This window comes from Hirundo rustica, chromosome Z (genome assembly GCF_015227805.2).
Source record: "Hirundo rustica isolate bHirRus1 chromosome Z, bHirRus1.pri.v3, whole genome shotgun sequence".
Lineage (NCBI taxonomy): Eukaryota > Metazoa > Chordata > Aves > Passeriformes > Hirundinidae > Hirundo > Hirundo rustica.
Genome location: NC_053488.1, coordinates 64,231,438 through 64,251,318, shown reverse-complemented (window position 1 = coordinate 64,251,318; position 19,881 = coordinate 64,231,438). Strand labels below are relative to the sequence as shown.

The following is a 19,881-nucleotide window of genomic DNA, read 5'->3' as shown; positions in this document are numbered from 1 at the left end:
TTTATGCTCTTTTAATTGGCAATATATATGATATTCCTCAATTAGAGACGAATGGACACCTTCCTTTTACCTGTAACATTCATACTCATGACCTCTTTCCTCTTCTGCTAATTTCAGGAAAGCTTTTTTTTTTGGCACAACAGTCATGGCAATGGCAAGTGTTGGTGTGGGAAACCACTACACTGGCCATGACTGGTGCCCTCAGATTTCTGCATGTGAGGCGTTCATTCCTGGCAGGTTAGATGGTAGATGAGGCAATAGGCTCATTTGGTGTCTGTGACTCATTTTCTTCAGACTGCTGGTGAGTATCATTATTTCACAACTGCTGGATAGATATGTGGATGATAAAAATTCTGAGTTCCTCTGTAGTACTGGATATATAAGCAACACTCTAATGAGAGTTCAGGCAAGGAAAACTAATGGCTGCAGAAGTGATAGATGTCCCTCTAAGGAGAACTATTAGCTTGGCCCTATCTTTCCTATGCAGTGGTTTGCTGTCTCATTGAGCCATGAGCTTCTGGGGTAGTGGGGAACCTTCCTAAATGGGGACCCTCTCTGATGGTACTAAGGGATACAGCATGGCAACAGAGATATCAATAAACACAGTTGTTAGGCAAAAGTTAGCTTGTTTGCAGTTTTATGAGGACAGTCATGATGTTAAAATGAAGTTACCGTTCCCCATGGAAGTCTTTTGCTCTTGCCTGCTATGATCACATCACTTTGTTTTAGAGTTGACACAATGAATTTGGGAATAGTACTGACATAATTCCTGGGATACACTCCAAACTTTATTATTTCTGCTACATATACAGAGCAAGGAATCATTAAGATATTTGAAGCAACCCCTGACTGCCATTTTATGATACAATAAAATGTGTTTATGCAACTGAAGTGTCTATTATGTGAGAGAAGGAAAAGAATGATTAAGTAGTGTAACAAAAGTGACATGCTTCCGGGGCTTTGGCTCACTTGCACTTTTTATGAATACAACTGTGTTAACTAAACTTTGAAAATATTTTCAGTTTGAGACATAAAACCCCCCAAAAGTGACTGTATGCAGTAATTCTGGTTTTGAGATGGAGTCCTGAATAGTTGCCTTTGGTTCAAAAAGTTTGTTTTGGATATTCCCCCTAATATTCTTTTTAAAAACTACTACTTGTTGTAGAAGATTCTCTAGCAATGGGATTAACCCCATAATATGCAGATTGTGATCAGAGGGAAGTAAAGAAACTAAGAATGGGGTAAGCCATTACGGTAACTTATTGTGCATTACTATTCAAACAGGATTATTTAAGGGAAAGTTAATTGCCAGGGGAAAAGAAGACATGTATCAGGAGAAGCAGCTACTGAAGAGGTAATGGAAGGGGTAGTACTCTTTCTTTGGAAGGTGTATTGTCCACTATGTTCTACATAGCTTTTTACACTTGACATCTTCCTGGCCCAGAGAAGTTGTGGTTAAATACTCTACATCCATATAACACCAAATTAATTGCATTGCTGTCTATAATTTCTGGGCTAGGAGGCACCCACTCTCTATTTTATGACAGCATTGGCCAGGGACTGTGACCCAGAGACTTGCAGAAGGACGTTGAGATGAGATCTGCATTTGCCCTTTGTGCTTCTTGAGTCTAAATGCAGGCAAGAGGATAGGGTTCCTTGTATTTTGAAATTAAATAGGACAGATTGTTGCAAAGATTTGGGATCTAATTTACTCTTGTTTGTATCCAGCTTTAAGAAACTGCTTACAAATGTCTCTTTGTTCAATACAGGTGGGGGGTCTCAGCCTTCATCTGCACAATACTTGGGAGGAAACTTTGCTGGACATGTTTTCATGTAATCTGTGTGATACAGGAGTGTCCCAATTACAAGTTGTGTATCATCTTTACTTTGAGATGTATCTCTTATCTGACCAATGTGCAGAACAGGCAAAAGGGGAATCAGCAAAAGGTGTGTAATGTTACTCTGCACAGTGGTTTCCAAAAATTTGCTGCAGCAGAAGGCTAGCACTGGTGTAATTTTTTGACCTGAAATTATTTTCTTGCCTTTCAGAATTCATGCCAAAATCACTCTCTGTTTTAGCACTTTCACTTTCCTTGCTGCTCTTCCTTCTACATTTTGAAATGTCTTGTCTTATGGAAGAATGCACTACTAAGGCTCAGGGTAGTTATAAACTACCTTGAGATGAGTACTTGTTGCTAATGTGTACTCTCTATGCTGAGCTTCATCTTTGTCTATCAACCACAGTAGGAAAAACCTTTCCTGTAGAGTATCTGTTTATAACCTCTAAGGTGCCATCAGCTGAAGCAGAGTGTGGAACAGTAGTCAACTGAAGGGGAAAGAGAACACTTTGTTCTGTTACAGAAAGGAACACTTCAGAGTTCACATTTTGTTGGCGCATACGTTATTTTGTGCACATGGTGAGGGAAGAAGTCATGCAACGAGGGACCAAGGGAATATTAAATGAGTCAACAGATTGAGGAGGTGCTTGAAAAGGGTAATCGAAAACAGGAGGGTTTTTTACTTCAGAAAAGGAAACACTACAAAGAATAGACTGTTCATCCTGGACATCATTTGAAATGTGCATGAAATGGGTGCGGGTTTGGTAATAAAAGCTGAGCTTGCTTGACAATCTTCCAATAGCTTCCCATGAGTTCCCAGAACAAAAGTTATTCAAAACTTCCCTTTTGTAAATGAGTCCATGATAATCCTGGTATAGTTATGTTGGACATCTGCTTGGGCTTTTGAGGTTTATCCCTCCTGAAGTGTCAGCTTCAGGGGGTGGGACATAGGTCTTGTGGGGTTCAGTTTTAAATTCTGGTTTAAATTGCTGCTGGGGGGGCAGGGGGGATCATACATCCTTCATTCCGGTCAGAAGTGACCTGAGGGAAGAAAATTAACACTCATTCATAATGCAAGGGACAGGAACTGAAAATGTGTGCATGTCCTATGATCTCTGATGCATGCAGTGGTTTCCCCCAGAATCAGGTGGATTGATGTGAGGACAAGGGTGGTGCACGATGCCTGCAAGTGAGATTTAGGGATATGCTGGTATTTAAGATGACTGAGTCAGTATGATACCACAGCAGTATAGGAATTACAGTGAGCCGAAGAGTTCCTTCAAGATGTGAATGAAAACAGTTTGAGAGCACTGTGAGGTAAGAGTCTTAATCACTAAAGTTCACCAAAAAGACATAATGAGATTTTTCTCTCCAAGTTACTGAGTGTATTATAAATTTTCCAAAAGTCACTAGCTAAAGCTTTAACAAATAATTCTGGCGTGTGAGGTCCTGTCACCACAGCAGATCATCCCAAAGGTTTGCCAGGCAGTGGGAAGGGAAGAATCCTGGGGCCCCTCTTGAGTGGCTAGCACTACAAAACCATGCTCTTTTTGCAATGTCAGCACTGAGCTTCTCATGGCCTTTGAATATTTTGCCAGGATATCCTTGCTTTTTCCATGGTATTTGTTTTGGTTTTATCTGCCTGCTAGGTTCCTCTCTTCCCTTACCTAACAACTAGATTTGTTAATTTCAGTGAAGAATGTGGCCAGCAGCCCATTTCTGTACTTTATCAATGTCATTCTTTCTGTTTCCAGAACAAATTAATAACATATGTTGCATGCACCCAAACTTGCTCGGGTTGAACTTGTCTTAGTTTTCAGTAATTTCTCAGTTGTGGGTTGGGTTTTCTTGGCATGGAGACTCTGTTTCTGTCACCCTTGTACCAGACATGAAGAGTGAGATGCTCCTTTTTATGATGCATCCCTCTGTCACTTACAGAGATTTCATAATTTCATGGTTTAGATGGATCTTAACGGCAGAAGTTCCTCATCTCAACTTTATAATGAAACTAGTATTCCTGCAGTTTGGCTTTGAGGATTCAGAATTTATCCCCTGAATGAACTAGCGGTGTAGCCTGCTGCCTTCTAGGCCCTGTGCCTTCCTACCATTTCTCCTCACCTTGCCATCAGCTCAGAGACTTCTCACTGATCTTCATGTCACTACTGCCCTCTTCCTCAGAAGTGTGCTCTCCTAGGACTTTTCCCATATCACCTCAAAAACCACTACAGTACACTTAGGAGTTGATGGCGTGGGTCAGCCTGCCGTCCCACACAACTCTACCAAAAGAAAGATCAGAAATACTGCCCAACTCTATTATTGTTACTGAGGTGTTCTCAAAGGCATTGTTAGTCCTGAAAGAAAATCCTGCTTTTGTAGTTCTAGCTTTTCCAATACAGACAAATGCACAGAAGTGTTATATTCACTTTCTTCTTTGTTTGGTTTTTGGGGTTTTGTTTTGGGTTGGTTTATTGGTTTGTTTGTTTGTTTGTTTGTTTGTTTGTTTGTTTAAGATAAAGAGGTATCCAAAGGCTCACCCACATACTTTATTCTACTGTGATCTTTTCTGCACTAAGGACAGGGTCTAGTAGCTAGCAGCATTATTATTTTACACACATTAACTTAAAGTGAAAAATTTATTCCTGTTCAATAGTGAGTAGGGACATCCTATTTCTTTATCTTATTTTATGTCACATTCTTTGTAGAAAACTGATTTGTACAAGAACTCAGGGCACAGTCCCTCCTCAGGTCCATCCATGGAAAAGATTTATGAATTATATTTTGTAGTTTATTTATTTTGAGCTCCTTTCATGATACATGTTTTCTTGAGATAGGTCACATGTCACCAAGTATAGAGATTTGCCAAAAATATTGAAACTCTTTGCCAGCCAATCACAGGCTTCAGGAGAGATTTTTTTAAATTTTTTTTTATTTTTAATTGTCTCATTGGATCAGAGCATTTAGAGATCAGATGAGATCAGATTTAGGGTTTGTCAGAGCAAACCTAGCAAGCAGAAATGAAGAACTGCAACGGGATTGCAAGCTGCACCCTGACAAGAATTCTAAACAGGTACTGTGCTCTGAGACGCCAGAAAAACATACTAAGGGGTTAAAGTGGAGAACCTCCTTTATTCCATTTATGGATCAGGCTCAAACCTTAATACATTTCTGCCAAAGGCCTGCCAGAAAGAGGCCCTGGAGAACAGGCTGTCCAGGGCCTGTAGGGATGTGCAGAGCTCTGGTCAATTTGATCACAAGTTGACATGTAGCCACATTCTGCAGTGAAGCACAGGTTTGTTGGACCAATAAAGAAGGGAGTGGTTTGTGAACTTCTTCAAGAATTCAATCTTTTAAAATATGATACCTGGAATCTGGGAATAAAGACGATGTGCAAGCTTTATATTTGTTGGATTCTTGGGTGTTTAAGGCTAATTCCCATCAGCATGGGAATTCCCACCAGTGATCTTCAGGTCTGACTGGTTTAGTGAAGATTTTAATGGGAAAAAAAGTGTAGGGGAATAACTACAAATTTCTCAGTAATTTTTGAAAATCTAACACATCTCAAAATGTAGCAAACAGTTTATAATCTTAGAGGACAGCTTTAAAACAATATTTTGAAATGTGAAGTATATATACTTCCTGTTGGGTTGTTTTTGTTTTTTTTTTTGATGATGATGATGAGCCAGAGGAGCTTGCTGTAGGTGTGCAAAAATAGGGCTCTGTTCAAAGCTAACTCTCAGTACAGAAAAATCAAGCATTTTATTGGGAGAATGGACTAAGAAAGATTAAGTTGACATTTACAGATATGGTGACCCTAAAGAAGTAAAGTAGTCAGTACAGAGGATCCAGTCCCCAAAGCATGTGCATTTCCATGGAGTTAACTTTGGATTAGCTGTGATGCCCTGGACCTCTCTCTTCTGTGTCCTGGACTGAATGTGCCCCAGGAGAGAGGCTTCAAATGTCTCCTGAAAAAGACTGAGCATGGCCTGCTGTTCCTGAAGAGCTGGACTGGCTGGCACCAGCCTAGTGCAGATGAAGAGGTTATTTCCAGCAGGAGCAGCCATGGCTTTCTCTTCTGCTATCCTCCTGTCCTAACAGGAAAGCACGCCAGACATGCTGAGGTTTTGTTATTTCCCTTGCAGCTCCCTCTGCAGCTCTAGGGCTGAAGTAAGCTTTGTGAAGCATTTCCTGTACTTTGCTGTTGCAGTCTCAGGCTTGCATACCATCCAAGAGCCCTCCTTGCAACAATACCAGATGAAATGAGAGAAGACACATGGGTCCTTGATCCAAATCCATTGGTCCAACTCCATGGATGAGAAAAAGTTTACAGTATCCCAATGCATCAATTTTTCAAAGTTTTACTTGGTATTCCTCCTAGAGAGCTGATAAATTTCAGTATGATCAGCACTCCGGGGACAAGTAGCTACATTCCTGGTTAATTTCAGTGAAGTTCCCAGAAAAATTCTGGGCATCTAAAAGCTTGTAAAACATACAATAAAAAGAGCCAACGATTTAAAAAATTACACCATTCATCATATTAAGCAATATCAATCTACTAACCACTTCCATGCATTCTGACATGATGCAAGCCTGAAAATGTTTGGAGAAATATTTGAAGAAAAACTGATACCTCTACAAGTTGTTTTAAACTGCAGAAATAATCAGAAAACATTAAACTTAAACAAGAGAAGAAGTTAAGTGGTGTCTGGAACAAAGTTTCATGGATACACTCATACTTTTTTTATTAAATCTGCAACAATTTTCTTTAAAAACTTCATTCCAGAGTGTGATGTTCCAATGGGGATTTTTCTTTCTAAGCAGACTGATAAAAATGTGATATTTCTTTGCCATATAGCCTCAGTCACAAGACTTAGTTTATCACTCCTATCGACTGCCTGCCAAAACTTCAAAGCCAACTGATAGTATCACCAGCTATAAAAAAACCAACAAACTTATAAAAATGCAGCCTCTTTAATTTTCTGCTCATATTCTGGTTAGAGGTTTCCATTCCAGCTGTGCATACTTCTTTGTTGTTTTCCATACTCTTCTGTGGATCTCTTCATGTTTCCTAGAAATGCTTTTCTGACCCTTCCTAAGGAGGAGGTGCTTTTCCTGTGTATCCTACATTCAAACAGGGCTGCAGGTCTTGCTGGCTTCTTTGAGCACCCTCAGCTCTCTGGAGGGAGTCTTCAACACTGTGATTCTGTTTGTGGATTCATCATTATTCTGTTTTACCCATATGCTTTAGAGACTACTCTGTTGTCCTCCACAAGCAGAAGTAACAAAAGAAATAGCTTTGTTTTTCTCCATGGCTGTTCTTTCTCCAGTGGTGAGAGCTGTTGCTCCTACTCAGCTTTGCTCTGCAGATCCAAACCATCCATGTAGTACACAGATCTACAGAGGCAGTCAGCAAGGCCCTGATGAGCAGCTCACAGCTGGTCCATCAAATGAGAACAGAATTTACAAATTTTTGCATGGTTTCATCATCTGCAAGACAGAGGATTATCAGTGACCTGTCAGTCTGAAACACCAAGGAATATATTTTAATTAAAGCATGCCTTAAAAAAACCCTTCCAGTTATAGATCATACTTCATTACCAATAATGGTAGTATTTAAAGCATGCTTCCCTGCACACAACTTTTAAAACAGATGCATAATTTGTGGTGAAAGCACTTGATTTGTGACCACTGCACAATGACACCTCACTCAAAACCATTAACCTGAATTTTCAATTTCGTGCTCTTTGATGACATTGCAATGCTTGGTCAAATATGGCCCTTTTAAATTTGAAATCTTCTCCATGTTGCCTTTCTGTATTGCACTGTACTGGCCAATCCAGTTATTACTGTGACAACTTTTAAACTTTATATCCACTCTGTACTCAGAATTCTGACTTCTGTACCAGGAGTGTGCAAAATCTCTTGAGGGCAGAAACAGTGGAACAGGGTCTGGTGGTGGGTTTGGTTTCTGCTTGTTTGTTTTGGTTGCTTTTTGTTGTTGTTGTTGTTGACTTTGTTAGGTTTGTTGGAGTTCTTTTTTTCCTTATTAGGGAAAGAAGTGTCATTCTTTCAAGTCTAATTCTAGTGACTTGGTACCAAGTACCACATGTGTTGAGTTTGATATTGAAGACACATACTCCATAAAGAATGACATAAAGTATTCATCCTGAGTCCATAGGAAGGCTGAGAACTTCTTAAATGTGTCCGGACAGAAGATAAGGTCTTCAGCTGCTCATGCTTTTTTCATCTGTATACAACTTATTTGCAGCTATGCTAACTGTGCACAGACACCTGTAGCTCACACACTTTCACAGCCTACTTCAGATGGCTGTGAAACATCCTGAAGTATCCACGTACTCAGACCTTCAGAGCAATGGTAAAAGTGTGCAGCTTCAGCATCTTCCATGGAATAGCTCCTGCCACAAATGCTCCCAGACATTACAACAATTTTGGCTCTGATACATTATTGTTGAAGACAAATAAATGATGCAAAACAAATTACACTTTGTGAGATGAGCAGACCAAGTTTAAAAAAGAAAAAAAAAAAAGGGAGGGGGGGGGTGTGATTTCACTGTATATATGGATTCCTCATGCCTAGAAGTTCTGATCTTGTAAATATAGAAGAAACCAGGCACTTCCCCAAAACTTTAAGAAGAAACATGATCAGATCTATTAAAAACAAAATTTCAGGAGTGCTGATCACCCTTGACTGAATGCTGGAATTGCCATGTAAGCCATCACTCATTCTCAAATTAGAATGAACAAACTACTAAGAAAGTGATTGAGGGGATAATCTTTCAGCATAAAACTTATTTCATATTGCTTAAACATGTGATTGTCCTTTTTCTTGGGATTCAATAGATATGATCTATGATGACATTACAATATGTTTTATGAAAGCAATACTATTAACCTTAAAATACTGAAAAACTTTAGGGGAGGGCCATTGTAACATTTTGCTACATGAAATGTGTCAAATTTCCTGGCCAGCTGCCTCAGGAAATGTTGTTTACCTTACTGCACCTTAATAGATAGTAGACCCCATACTGTCAGAGGTGATCTTTCTCTTGTTCAAAATTCAGGGGACATCAATAGTAGTTTGAACAGCTGGCGAGCATCCTCTGAAACAAGACAGTAAAGTTTGTCAGATGCTTTGGTGCTCTTCAAAGCAACAGAATTGTTTGACTTCAGGCAATTGGTTTCTACCTTCAGATACATATGAAGGTACATACATTCTTCTGACTTAAATATAAGCCTCCTGTTCCTGTCCAAGGTCATCACTTGATCTATACTATGGCCTGATTAAAAAACTGCCTTGCTTGCCATGTTCAGAGTGTCTGGGTCACAGTGTCTAGGGCCTCCTGCATCTTCAGGAGCATGTCATTCAGATGTCTTAACTTTGCAAAGTTCAGCAGAAGGGACAAACTGTAATATTTGCATCAGAAGCTCTTCACATGTTTTGCACTGCATGCAAACTATTTTCCCACTTCTAACATTCCCTGGTACGTGTTCCCAGGAGGGGAATGTCCAGTTGTGGCTTTCATCCATCAGTCACTTTGTGAGATTACAAATTATTTGAGAGGAAAAGGTAGTTTAAAAACACTTTTAAAAACATTTATTCTAAGTGACAGCTATTGTGAGTTTATTGTGGGTTAGTGGAGGAAAGTAGCAGGTTTGAATTCTCCACTGAAAACAAGAGAAAATAAAGTGTGCTTTATAGACATGAACTGTAAATTTTAAAACATAACCCGCACTGTTAATAAGGGCAAGCTTCCCATGGGGTCTGCACTACTTATCACTGAAAAGTTCTGCTTCTTTTCACAGATCTGGAAAGAAATGCCTCGTTTTTTAATTTTGCCTGTGCATTGTTTTGAGGAGTTGAGTGGATGAGAACGGCTTTACTGAACAGTGTTAAGAATGAATTTAAAAAAATTGGAAGAGAGGACATGGACATCCTCCTTAATTGTCTACAATATCTGTACTCTTCTTCCCATCATGTCCTCCTCTGCAGTGCAGTCTTTTCTATGCTTATCTTTCTGGGAGCACACTGTTCTTACCTGGTCTCCCTATTGTGTCAGTGCTTCTTCTATGGGATTGACCAGCTCTTTGGACTGGCACAACAAACTCTTTCCCAAGCTTACAACGTCAACAAAAAGGAAATTATACTTTCCTATATGCTTGAACACATTTTCTGTGAAGTATTTAAGCAGGGCTGCAAGTCTGGCAACCTCCAAGGAGTTGGCTGGAGATTATTGTAAAGTCTTAATAGCAGAGCAATATGATGGATGTTGTAAAATATGCTCAGAGAAAAGGGAGAGGCTGCTGATGTGCAGGATGAAGAGTAAAGTTATGTGAGGCATGTGCAAGGATGATGGGTTAAGTGGAAAGAGTGCAAAGCTCTGAACCAGGGAAACAGAAAAGTCCTAGGGTGTGGGTGGGGAGGGCTAGGGTAAATGAAAACCAAATGAGAAAAGAAGCATGGAAACAGATACCTACAAGACAAGCTGTGTGAAAAAAAGAAAAGGAAGGTGGGTCAGCCAGCACCAGAAGACAACATGTTGTGAAGCTAATGGGCAACAGCAGCAAAGGCATCAGGACAGGCAGCCGATGAGGCAAGAAGAGTGGAAAATATGCAATCAGTGGAACAGGCTGTCAGGCGGTATCCCCCCACCCCTCAAGCAACAGGAAAACAGGATACAGTCTTCTGCAGGAACATGAAATTTTCACAGTGCAGTGGCTCAGAGTTGTTCCCTAGACCCGGAGCAGCCAGCCCAGCATGAGGAAAACAATACTTGTATTCTGTACAGGAAAACCAGAAAAGTTTTTTCTCTCAATTAACAACTAAATTAGCAGGAGATACAGCCTTTAGAGTGAGGTCATTGACATGAATTTGCTTTAACTCTGGTGACCAAAGAGACCGTAATATCTAATCCAATGCCTCAATTTTGCAAACAGAGATATTTGGTGTTGAAGGTGCCTCTTGTGCAGACTAAAAGCCCCAGGAAATTATCTTGGGTTCAGGACAATGCAAGGGGTGTGTGTTGGTTGGAAGTAAATTAAAAGGAAGAAAAAAGGGGGGGAAAAAAATCTATTTACAAAGTGTCTGAGGCAATGGCACCCAAGAGCCATTGTTCCTGGTTTCTGCTTTTGTTAATTCATGGCTCATCATGATTTTAAAAAGTAGCTGCAGCTGAGAGAAAACACCAGGAAATTTTACAAGATTTAATTTTCTCAGTCTTGCTTGCAATCTGGCCCCAACTGGCAATCCCTTTGAGGATGTGTTTAAATGGAAACACGGGGCTAATCCTGTTGATTGTAATGGGACTAACTATGTATGGACGGCACAGTGATGTTTATGGCCTTAACTGAACTACGCAGGAAATGAGGCTCTAAGCTATTAAAAACTCACTTTGGTCACGCCTTATGTACCAAAGATTTTTCAGACTTGATCACCTAACATCGTAGATTTCCCTCGAGAACAGGTAACGCTCTAACCACAAGATTTGTGCTCCTCGAACAGTGAGCCCGCCATTTTCTCATCTTTTCTCCTGATACTGTGGTAAAAGACGTAGGAATATATGTGAGTTTTGTTGTTGCTGTTTTGTTTGTTTGCGTGTCTTTTTGTTGGTTGTGTTTTTGTTTTTTTTTTTCCTGACAGGCGCACGGCGAGCTCCTATCACGGGCCCGACAGTCGCCTCCCGTACCGGAGTTTTCTGCAGCCCCGAGCCGCCGCCCTGCGCCGAGACACGGCCGAGACCGTCGGGGGCCCGTTCCGTCTGTCCGGGCAGCGCCGTTATCCCTCCTTCTCGGGGGGTCCTCGGCATCCAGCGTCTCCCGCCCACCCCCGTCGCCGGTACGGCCACACGCACGGACATAAAGAGCGGCTGCTCGGCTGCCCGCCGTGGCGTTTCCCCCGCAGGCTGCTGAGGCAGACGGGACGGGAGCAGCCGGCAGCTTCCCCCCGGCTAAGGCTGCCGTTCCCCCTCTTCCCACCGCGCCCCGCTCCCCGCACGGGGCCGGTGTCCCCGGTCCGCCCGCCCCGCCGGAGCAGCCCTTGGCGGAGAGGCTTCCCCGGGACGAGGGCGAACCCCACTCCCCCGGCCCGGCTCGTCCCGCCCTCGGGAGCGCTCACTCCCCCGCCCCGTAAGTAGCGGCGGCCGCGGCCGTCGAGCGCAGAGCGGCGGGGATGGGGACCCGCGGCGGGGGGCTGTACGTGGGGCGGAGGGCGGCGGCCCTGGGGGCCGCGCTGCTGCTGGCGCTGCTGGTCGCGCTGCTGGCGCTCGCCGCGCTCTATGGGAGCTGCCGGCAGGAGGCGGCCCGGCCGCCCTCGCCCCCCGCCCCCGGCCCCGCCGCCCCTTCGCCGCTCGCTCCCGCTGCCGGCTCCGTTCGCCGCCTGCCCCGCCACCTCCTGCCGCTCCACTACGACCTGGAGCTGTGGCCGCGGGTGCGGCCGGGCCAGGCGGGGCCCTTCGCCTTCACCGGGCAGGTGAACATCACGGTGCGCTGCCTGCAGGACACGAAGGCGGCGGTGCTGCACAGCGCCGGGCTGCGGAGCCGCGGGGCCGCCGCCGTGCGCGGGCCGCTGTCCGAGCCGGGCGCCGCCGTGGAGGTGGCGGGGCTGCGGCAGGAGCAGGCGGGTGAGGTGGCCGTGCTGGAGCTCCGCGGCCGGCTCCGAGCCGGGAGCCGCTACGTGCTGCAGCTGGGCTTCCAGGGCCGGCTGGAGGAGGACCTCGAGGGGCTCTTCCTCACTCGCTACACCGACCGGGGGCAGAGCAGGTAGGACCCCGAGCCCCTGCGCCGACGGCAGCGGGGGTGGTGTGGCCTCGGGTTGGAGTCGCCCGTGCCGTGGAAGCTGCGGGAGCTAGCACCGCGCCGGACGGAGCCGCTCGCAGCACGGGCGCGGGAGAGGGAACTGCTCCGCACGGCGTGAGCACCTCCCAGGTACCGCAGCCCGGGCTCCGGAGGGGGAGTGCCGCGAACTCCGGGCTGTGCCCAGGCCGGCCCCTCTGCTCTCCGGAGTGCATCGGGTAGGCTGCCCTGGCTCTCCGTCGGCAGGTGACTTCACCTGCAGCACCGGCTGGACAACTTCTGATCTCTGAGTGCCTTTGACTGCAGCGAGGGTGTCAGACCGTACCTGCGCCCAGTGCCTGGGAGATGGAGCCCGGTTCGGAATATTCATCCTGGCGACACCCACGTCCACGTAGTGCTGACAGCTCCCCACCTCCTCGACCTGTGTTTGTGGGGAGCATGTCTTTATTTGGATTCTGGCTGTGTATTTGAGCACGAGTTTAGAGACGCTGACCACATGCAATGTCAGAAGCATAGTGGAAGTAGGATTTGAACAGCCTGTGCCTTGTAGGTATTACTGTACATGAACTTGTTCACCGGTCACCAGACAACCTGTGATTTGCATTGTGGTTGCTATTAAGATGCTTCCCTTCTCTTCTGAACTGCAAAATCAGTGCTCGGGCAGTGTGAGCATATCAAGTAGACAATCATATAAAACACTTTCACCCTCAAAATAATTTTTCTTATTTCTTTTCTTTTTTTGTCACCCTGTTTTTTCTGAGTTTTTTAAAGCCTTTTGATTGTTCATAAAATGGAGTCAGACTTTTTAGCTATTGTACAATATTAGGAGCAGTTTCTGCCTTTCTCACACATGTAACATAAACAAATCCTTTGTTTATCATTCTCTGTCCTTTGTTTGCATATTTCTAACCTGAAAACAATTGTAACTGATGGCTGGTCTGGCCATTCGGCTGGGAAGTGAAAACTCCAGAAGCCAATCCGCAGCCAGACCTACAAATATATAAAAAGTAAGAAATAAACAGGCAGAGGGGCTCTCGGCCTTGGCTCAGCCTTGGGCTCTCTTGGAGGAACAACTCTGCCCCGCAAATCTCTCGTCTCCGTGTGATTGCTTTGCGTATCCTGATCACATTATTTTCTTTTTTTCTTTCTTTTTTTCTTTTTTCTTTTTGTCTTTCTTTTTCTTTCTCTCTCGATTGTGAAACTTGTTAAAGAGAAGTGAAATTTAAGAGTAGAATTTAAGTGCTTCCACTGGAAGACAAGTTTCTCAAAATAGGGGTTTGAAGAAGAGACAGATGAATTGCTTGCTTTAGTTACCTCTTTTTTAATAATCAAAGATGTCATGATTTGCTGAGCAAACACTGAGTCAAAAGGAAAACTGGAGTTAAAATTTGGGTATTCTTGGCTCTTGTCTATCCATGAGTCCACTGTCTCAGCAGTTCATAGGCTTCTTGTTTGAGTGGGTAAAATGCAGTCACAAGATCCATACATTCAAGCCTCTGAAGAGTAGTAGCAGTAACATGAAATCACAAAATGAAGTTAATAGTATTTATGGAAATGGGGGAGGCCTGTGTGGCTCTTTCAACAAGCTGGTTTTTCAGCTGCTAGCTCTTGTGTCAATCTTGATAACATTGTCTGTCACATCTGGAAAATGCAATTTATACAGACTTTTTTTTCTTTCTTTCTTTCTTTTTTTTTTTTTTTTTTTTTTTTTAAGAAAAAGGTGATAATTTGGTAAGCCTTTGAGAAAAGTGCAGTATGATAGTAAGTATTTTAGGAAGTGCATTCTGTTTTTGTTTAATTGCTATTTCTTCATTCACTGGTTGTTATTCACAGGATTATTTGTGCAATTTAAGGTAAGAAAAATCTAAAATTTTTTTTATTTGCATAGTTTTATGAACATCCAAACTAGAAAGGAAAAAGCACTTAATTCTGTGTCAGAGTGCCTTCCAATGCAGCATTAATTCAATTAAGTCCTATCTAAATGACGGACACCTAAAGATTTTTGATTTTTAAGTATTTTTCATATATTTGTAGCTTTTTAGACCATTTATATGTGGTTATACAGATCCCGGTATTTTTCCTACCCTTTCTCTTATATTTTAGCGGAATAAGCTAACCTTCTAACACATTCCTGAAATACTGTTTAGTCTTATTTTTACATAGAGGACCTACAAGAAGAACATTTTTTTTCGATCAGAATCTGAGAAGACATAACAAGGAGTAGGGCAAAGAAGCCCTGGACCAACTCCAGTGGGACAGTACCCAGGGGAAAAAATACCTAACCAACTGCTCTTCCAAATGGGCAGTATTTTTTAGATGTGATAATTTGTTAAACTTAAAAGAATTGTAGAAATCTGATACTGACGTGCCCATAGACCATAACTGTGGAGACATCTGGAAGCTTCCAATAAAGTACTGCTTTTTTATCTTACCATTTTAATACTGTTCTGAAGGTTTTTGTCTTTTGATATGAGACAACATAAGAAACACTGAATTAGATGCTGATTTTTTTTTTTTTTTTTTTTTTTTTAAGTCAGGCTGTATAAAATTCAGTGTCTGGAAAAAAAAATTTGTTATTGGCCTTGCTGCAACAGTAGAAAATAAGAAAAAAAAGTTTTTAAATCATTCAAATTATGTGTGTAATTAAATTCTCAGTTGTTTAGAGGGTTTGTGACAAATGTTCCTTTTCATTCTTAGCTCATCGCAAAGCACTAATGAAATGTGAGAGTGCAATCTTGTTTAAAATATGACAGTAGTATTTAGACAATGGAATAAATCAAAGAAAATCCACTGAGTGCAGATGTAATGTATTGTTTTCTTATTTGTTCCTGCACACATAACTTATATTATTGAGTGATTTTTGCATATTTTTTTCTGCTTTAAAAAAGGTTTTCTCTGAATCAAGAGTATGCAATGGTATTTTTGTATTTTTCCGACACTATGATTTAGGTCATCACTTTACCAGCCATTTCCTAACCTGTTGGGTTCCAACAACACTGAAGGGGTTTTGCATTCTTTTTTTGGAGGATGTGTAACGTTTGTCAAGGTATTAATGATGGAAAAAGTTTGATTCTAATGGATTACATAGATGTGGAGTGATATAAAAACTAACAGCCCTTCAGCTGTTAGTGTAAAGCCAGTTGCTGTTCTGCAAGGAAATGTCCACCTCCAGCAGACTGTCCTGTAATTTTTCTTGAAGTGACTCTTACCAGTCTTCAGCAGACACTCGGGTCAGTTTCCTGCAGAGGCTTTCTGACTTCAGCACCTGACTGAAACCAGCAGCTGTAATAGACAATGTGACATCTGTCTGTGGTCATGCAGTCCTGTATTTCTTGCATGCAGTAAATGCCCTAGTGGTTTTTGCGATTTCTGCTTGAGGAACTGCTGGAGACCTCTCATTTCAGAAGAGTCTCGGCAAGGCAAGCTTTGAGAAGTGAAGTCCCTGAAATGTTTGTTCCATCTGTACTTTTTTTTTTTAAATTTGTCATATTTCTTGGTCAGCTAACCCCACTGCTGTTGTGCTGGGTGCTGGGTCAGAAAGCTGTTCAGGGAGACAGCTGTTTTCAGAAGTCTTAACCTTACCTCTGTGAATAAAGAATAAACCAAAGCTCCAACTTCAATGAATGTCCAGCATGAAAATCTTTTGTTATCCATTAGACCATTGATGGCTGTATGTGTTGTTACTGTTGCTGACAATTTGTTACTACCCACCTGATCCTGTCTTACACACAAAAGAAAACACTGAAAAATGGGAGCGCTTCTTATGGATAAAGGATAGCCCAAGTCTGCAGTGCTTGCAGGAGCAAAGGAAGTGAAAAGGAAAGAAGCTCACACTTCTCTAGCTTTAAGTGTCTGAAGGGTTTCCTCTTGAAATGGGGAATCAGTATTCTGCATGTATCTGTGGTAATCCACACCAGGACCTGGGTAGGCAGAAAGATACAGAAACCAGTTTAGCCCATCTTCTCTAGCAATGCTTGCTCAAGCATACACAGTGCAGGGCTTTTGTTGTCCATCGTTCTCCACAGAGGTCTTCTTGCACTGCCTTGAGCTCATTAGCTCATGTATACTACTTCAGAGTCAGAGGATCCCACAGGATGTACTACGACGTGCAGGCTCTATGCATGTCACTGATCGCATCAATATTTTGAAATCCTTTCAGAATTTTGCTTGGAAGCCACTCTGAACATGTCCTGTGCATAAAATACTTGACTGGATAGGGCTGAACAGGCATTCCAAAATTTAACTGAATACAGTATTTGCACTGATTTTTATTTAGTTGCTTCTGCACCAATTACTAGAATATAGTGCAGATCTGACCCATTACATGCTGTAGGTATGGATACTGTCCTGATGGCTCCTGGCTTGTTTGGAGTGCCCCAGTGCTAAGAATAAGTGTTTCTGACCCTTGAGTATAAACTGCTGGGGAGCACCTCAACTACAGCAGAAAAATTTTTGCCCTGTAGTAGTGAGGTCAGAGAACCAGGAGACTATGCTGTTCTTTTGTGGCAGCTGCTGGTACTGCTTAGCTGACAGGTGTGGACCTTTGAGGACCACTGCATGTGTATTTTTTCTAATTCTTGGTACGGATGCCCTCATGTGAACAGCTCAGATGTACAGCTTGTTGAGAGTTCTGCCACAAGACGTTGCTTTATTTTTTCCTTCCAGCAAGTGTGTGTTGCAGGAGAAGAGTCAGAGATCACGCCAACAGTAAATTTAGGTTTTAATATTTAAAAATTAATAACTATTAAGTACAGATAGGTATTTTAGTATTTAATAAGTACAGATGGATTAGAAGTCAATATTCTACACTTAAAGTTATGGTGGGATACAAAGATAATTGAGTAAGTTTCTTATAAAAAATCTTAAATGTTGTGTGTAGGTAAAAAATGTCCCCAGATCAGCCCTGTCTGGTGCCAGGTAAAGAGCCTTACAGCTTCAAGGGTAACTTTCAAAGGTGTGCCTCCATGAGAGATCACTGCCCTACAGCCAGGTGCTGTGGAGGGAGAGCTCAACAGACTGATTGCCGTGGATATTACAGTGTAAAGTGATTTGTAGTCAGTTTTTCTGCTGCTAATGCAATTCCTGCCATTTACCAGTACAGTCTCCAATTTTGGTTTGCTGCTGAATTCTCACTGACAGCCTCACACAATAGGATTGGACCTACTTAAACCTTGATTAGACCTACTTGCTAAGCATCTGAATGGAGCAAAGCTCACTTGGTTCAAACAGGAGGAGTGCATCCGTCACAGTGTGCCAGAGAACTGCTTCAAGTGAGGCACAGCTCCTTGGCATAAAGACCCTTTTGAATATTATTCTGGGCTTGCCAGTGCAGTGGGACAGCACTGGTGCTGTATTCCCATGGGTACTTCTCCATGGCATTTGTCAGAGTTGTGCAAGTGCATGAATTGTTGGAGTCCAGGGCATTCCTTTGGTTGCCCCAGAGGGTCAGGGACCTGGGCAGGGGGGTCTGGGACCCCAGCCCAGAGCCCAGAGCTCAGAGAGACCCTGGTTTTATTTCAGTCCATGGGAGAGGCTTCTTGCACTGCAGGAAGCATTGCAGGCCACAAGAGTGTGAAAAATAGTAGTTCAGTATATCACAGGGTGAAAAAACAGTGGGTTTGGGATTCTTGGCATTGAAGTGAATGGGGCAAGATGGAGAATTTAGAGCGTTGTCTCCTTCTTCTTCCTTCTTGTTCCCTCACTCTATTTCTGCAATGACGTTGGCACAAAGTAGTTAGTGAGGATTGGGTCAGAGTAAAGATGACCTTTTTGGTAATAGTGATAGACATTGGTAATAAATAGTAAATAAAGAATACGTAGCAATTAGTGTAAAAGATAAGGACTGCCCAGAGACAGGAGGAGTCACCAGATGTCCGAGCCGCGGCAAACATCTTTTGGACACTGAGAAAATTGTAAGATAAGAACTAATAAACAAAGCATGTAACCTTGAAGACTCCGTCTTTTCCTGCGTTTGGCACAGAACTTTGCAGAGGGCCAGAACTCTAAAAACACCTGAATGCCAGGGAATTTAAACTCCAGGGAAAAGGAGCCCCTGACAATGCATATGAAGTTAGTTAACAGTTATCACAACATTTTATTAAAATGTATGATTAATTAATATCAGTGTATGCTTTAGGGAGAAGAGCAGGTGTAAAGAGATAACAGGCTGCTGTATGCAAAATTTTAATCAACTCTGTTTTAGCAAAAGTAGAAATGCTCAAATATTTCCTCTGGAAAAGGCCTGTGAGGAAAAACCCAAATGCAGTTAAACAAGACTGCTTTTCTCTACAAACATCCAAACTGAACTGGCTGTTGGGTATGGGGACTTAGTCATGACTTTAAATAATAGCTGAATCTTTTCCAAATCTGTTTATCTACATGCTTCACTTGCTGCTTTTTCTAATTTGTTGTCTCTGTGGGTTATATATGGATTTGGATCAGCTGTAGCATGCTGGATTAATCTTATTTGCATTTTTAATACAGTATGCTCATTGCCTCCCAAATGGAACCAACGTATGCCAGGAGAGTTTACCCATGTTTTGATGAACCTGCCATGAAGGCCACATTTAATATCAGAATTATCCATGACCCAAGCTATGTGGCTCTTTCCAATATGCCTGCTATTGGTAGGTAAACAACAAGTTGATGTATGGGTTTTTTCCTCCCCCTACATTACTTTTAAAAAGAGTACAAGTCATCAGAGAATCTTATGTCATTCAGGAAAGTGTTCTGTTGTCCATTTGCTATAGTCTTCAAAAGGTACAGAAAATCTAGGTCTAAAAACTTAAAAATTTGGGCACTATTATTCATAGTTAATGTCTCTGATGGTAACCATTCTGTCAAACAATTTTATCAGTTGTGGTGTGCTCTCCTCTGGCTGCACAGTTTGATTTCTGGTATTTACTGCTTAGTTAGTGTGTCTGTCTTACTGTGTGACATCATTTTAAAGCAAAATGGCAGCCCCAGGAATGCAAAGCCTGTATTTGTGGCCTCAAGGGTTTCCTTTAATTCTCAATGGATATTGAGATATTTATGACAAACAAAAAGTTTTTTTTTCCAGGCAGAGACATTCTAGCCTCCTGTGTATGTGCAGAATAAGAACAAGAGGACAATAAAGCTCTGGGGGGGCTCCTTCTGTCCCTTGCTGGGATCTCATGTGGGATGTCCCTAGGGTATAAGATTCCAAACAGAAATCCATTTGGTCTCTCGCCTCCTTCTTAAAAAGCCTTCTTTTTTT

General features: G+C 42.4%; 1 protein-coding gene across 2 annotated transcripts in view; it reads left to right on the top strand.

Moving 5' to 3' along the window:
- Nucleotides 1–12,021: 12,021 nt before the first annotated feature.
- LVRN (laeverin) overlaps nucleotides 12,022–19,881 on the top strand; it is a 35,423-nt gene continuing 27,563 nt past the window's right edge. Inside the window, exons 1-2 of one of the 2 annotated variants that reach the window (XM_040090138.1) lie at nucleotides 12,022–12,611; nucleotides 19,128–19,270. In XM_040090138.1, coding sequence (XP_039946072.1) covers nucleotides 12,022–12,611; nucleotides 19,128–19,270 — 733 coding nt within the window. Of the gene's footprint in view, nucleotides 12,612–14,387; nucleotides 14,498–19,127; nucleotides 19,271–19,881 lie in introns of those variants that run through there. The other variant, XM_040090139.1, reaches the window with a different exon arrangement.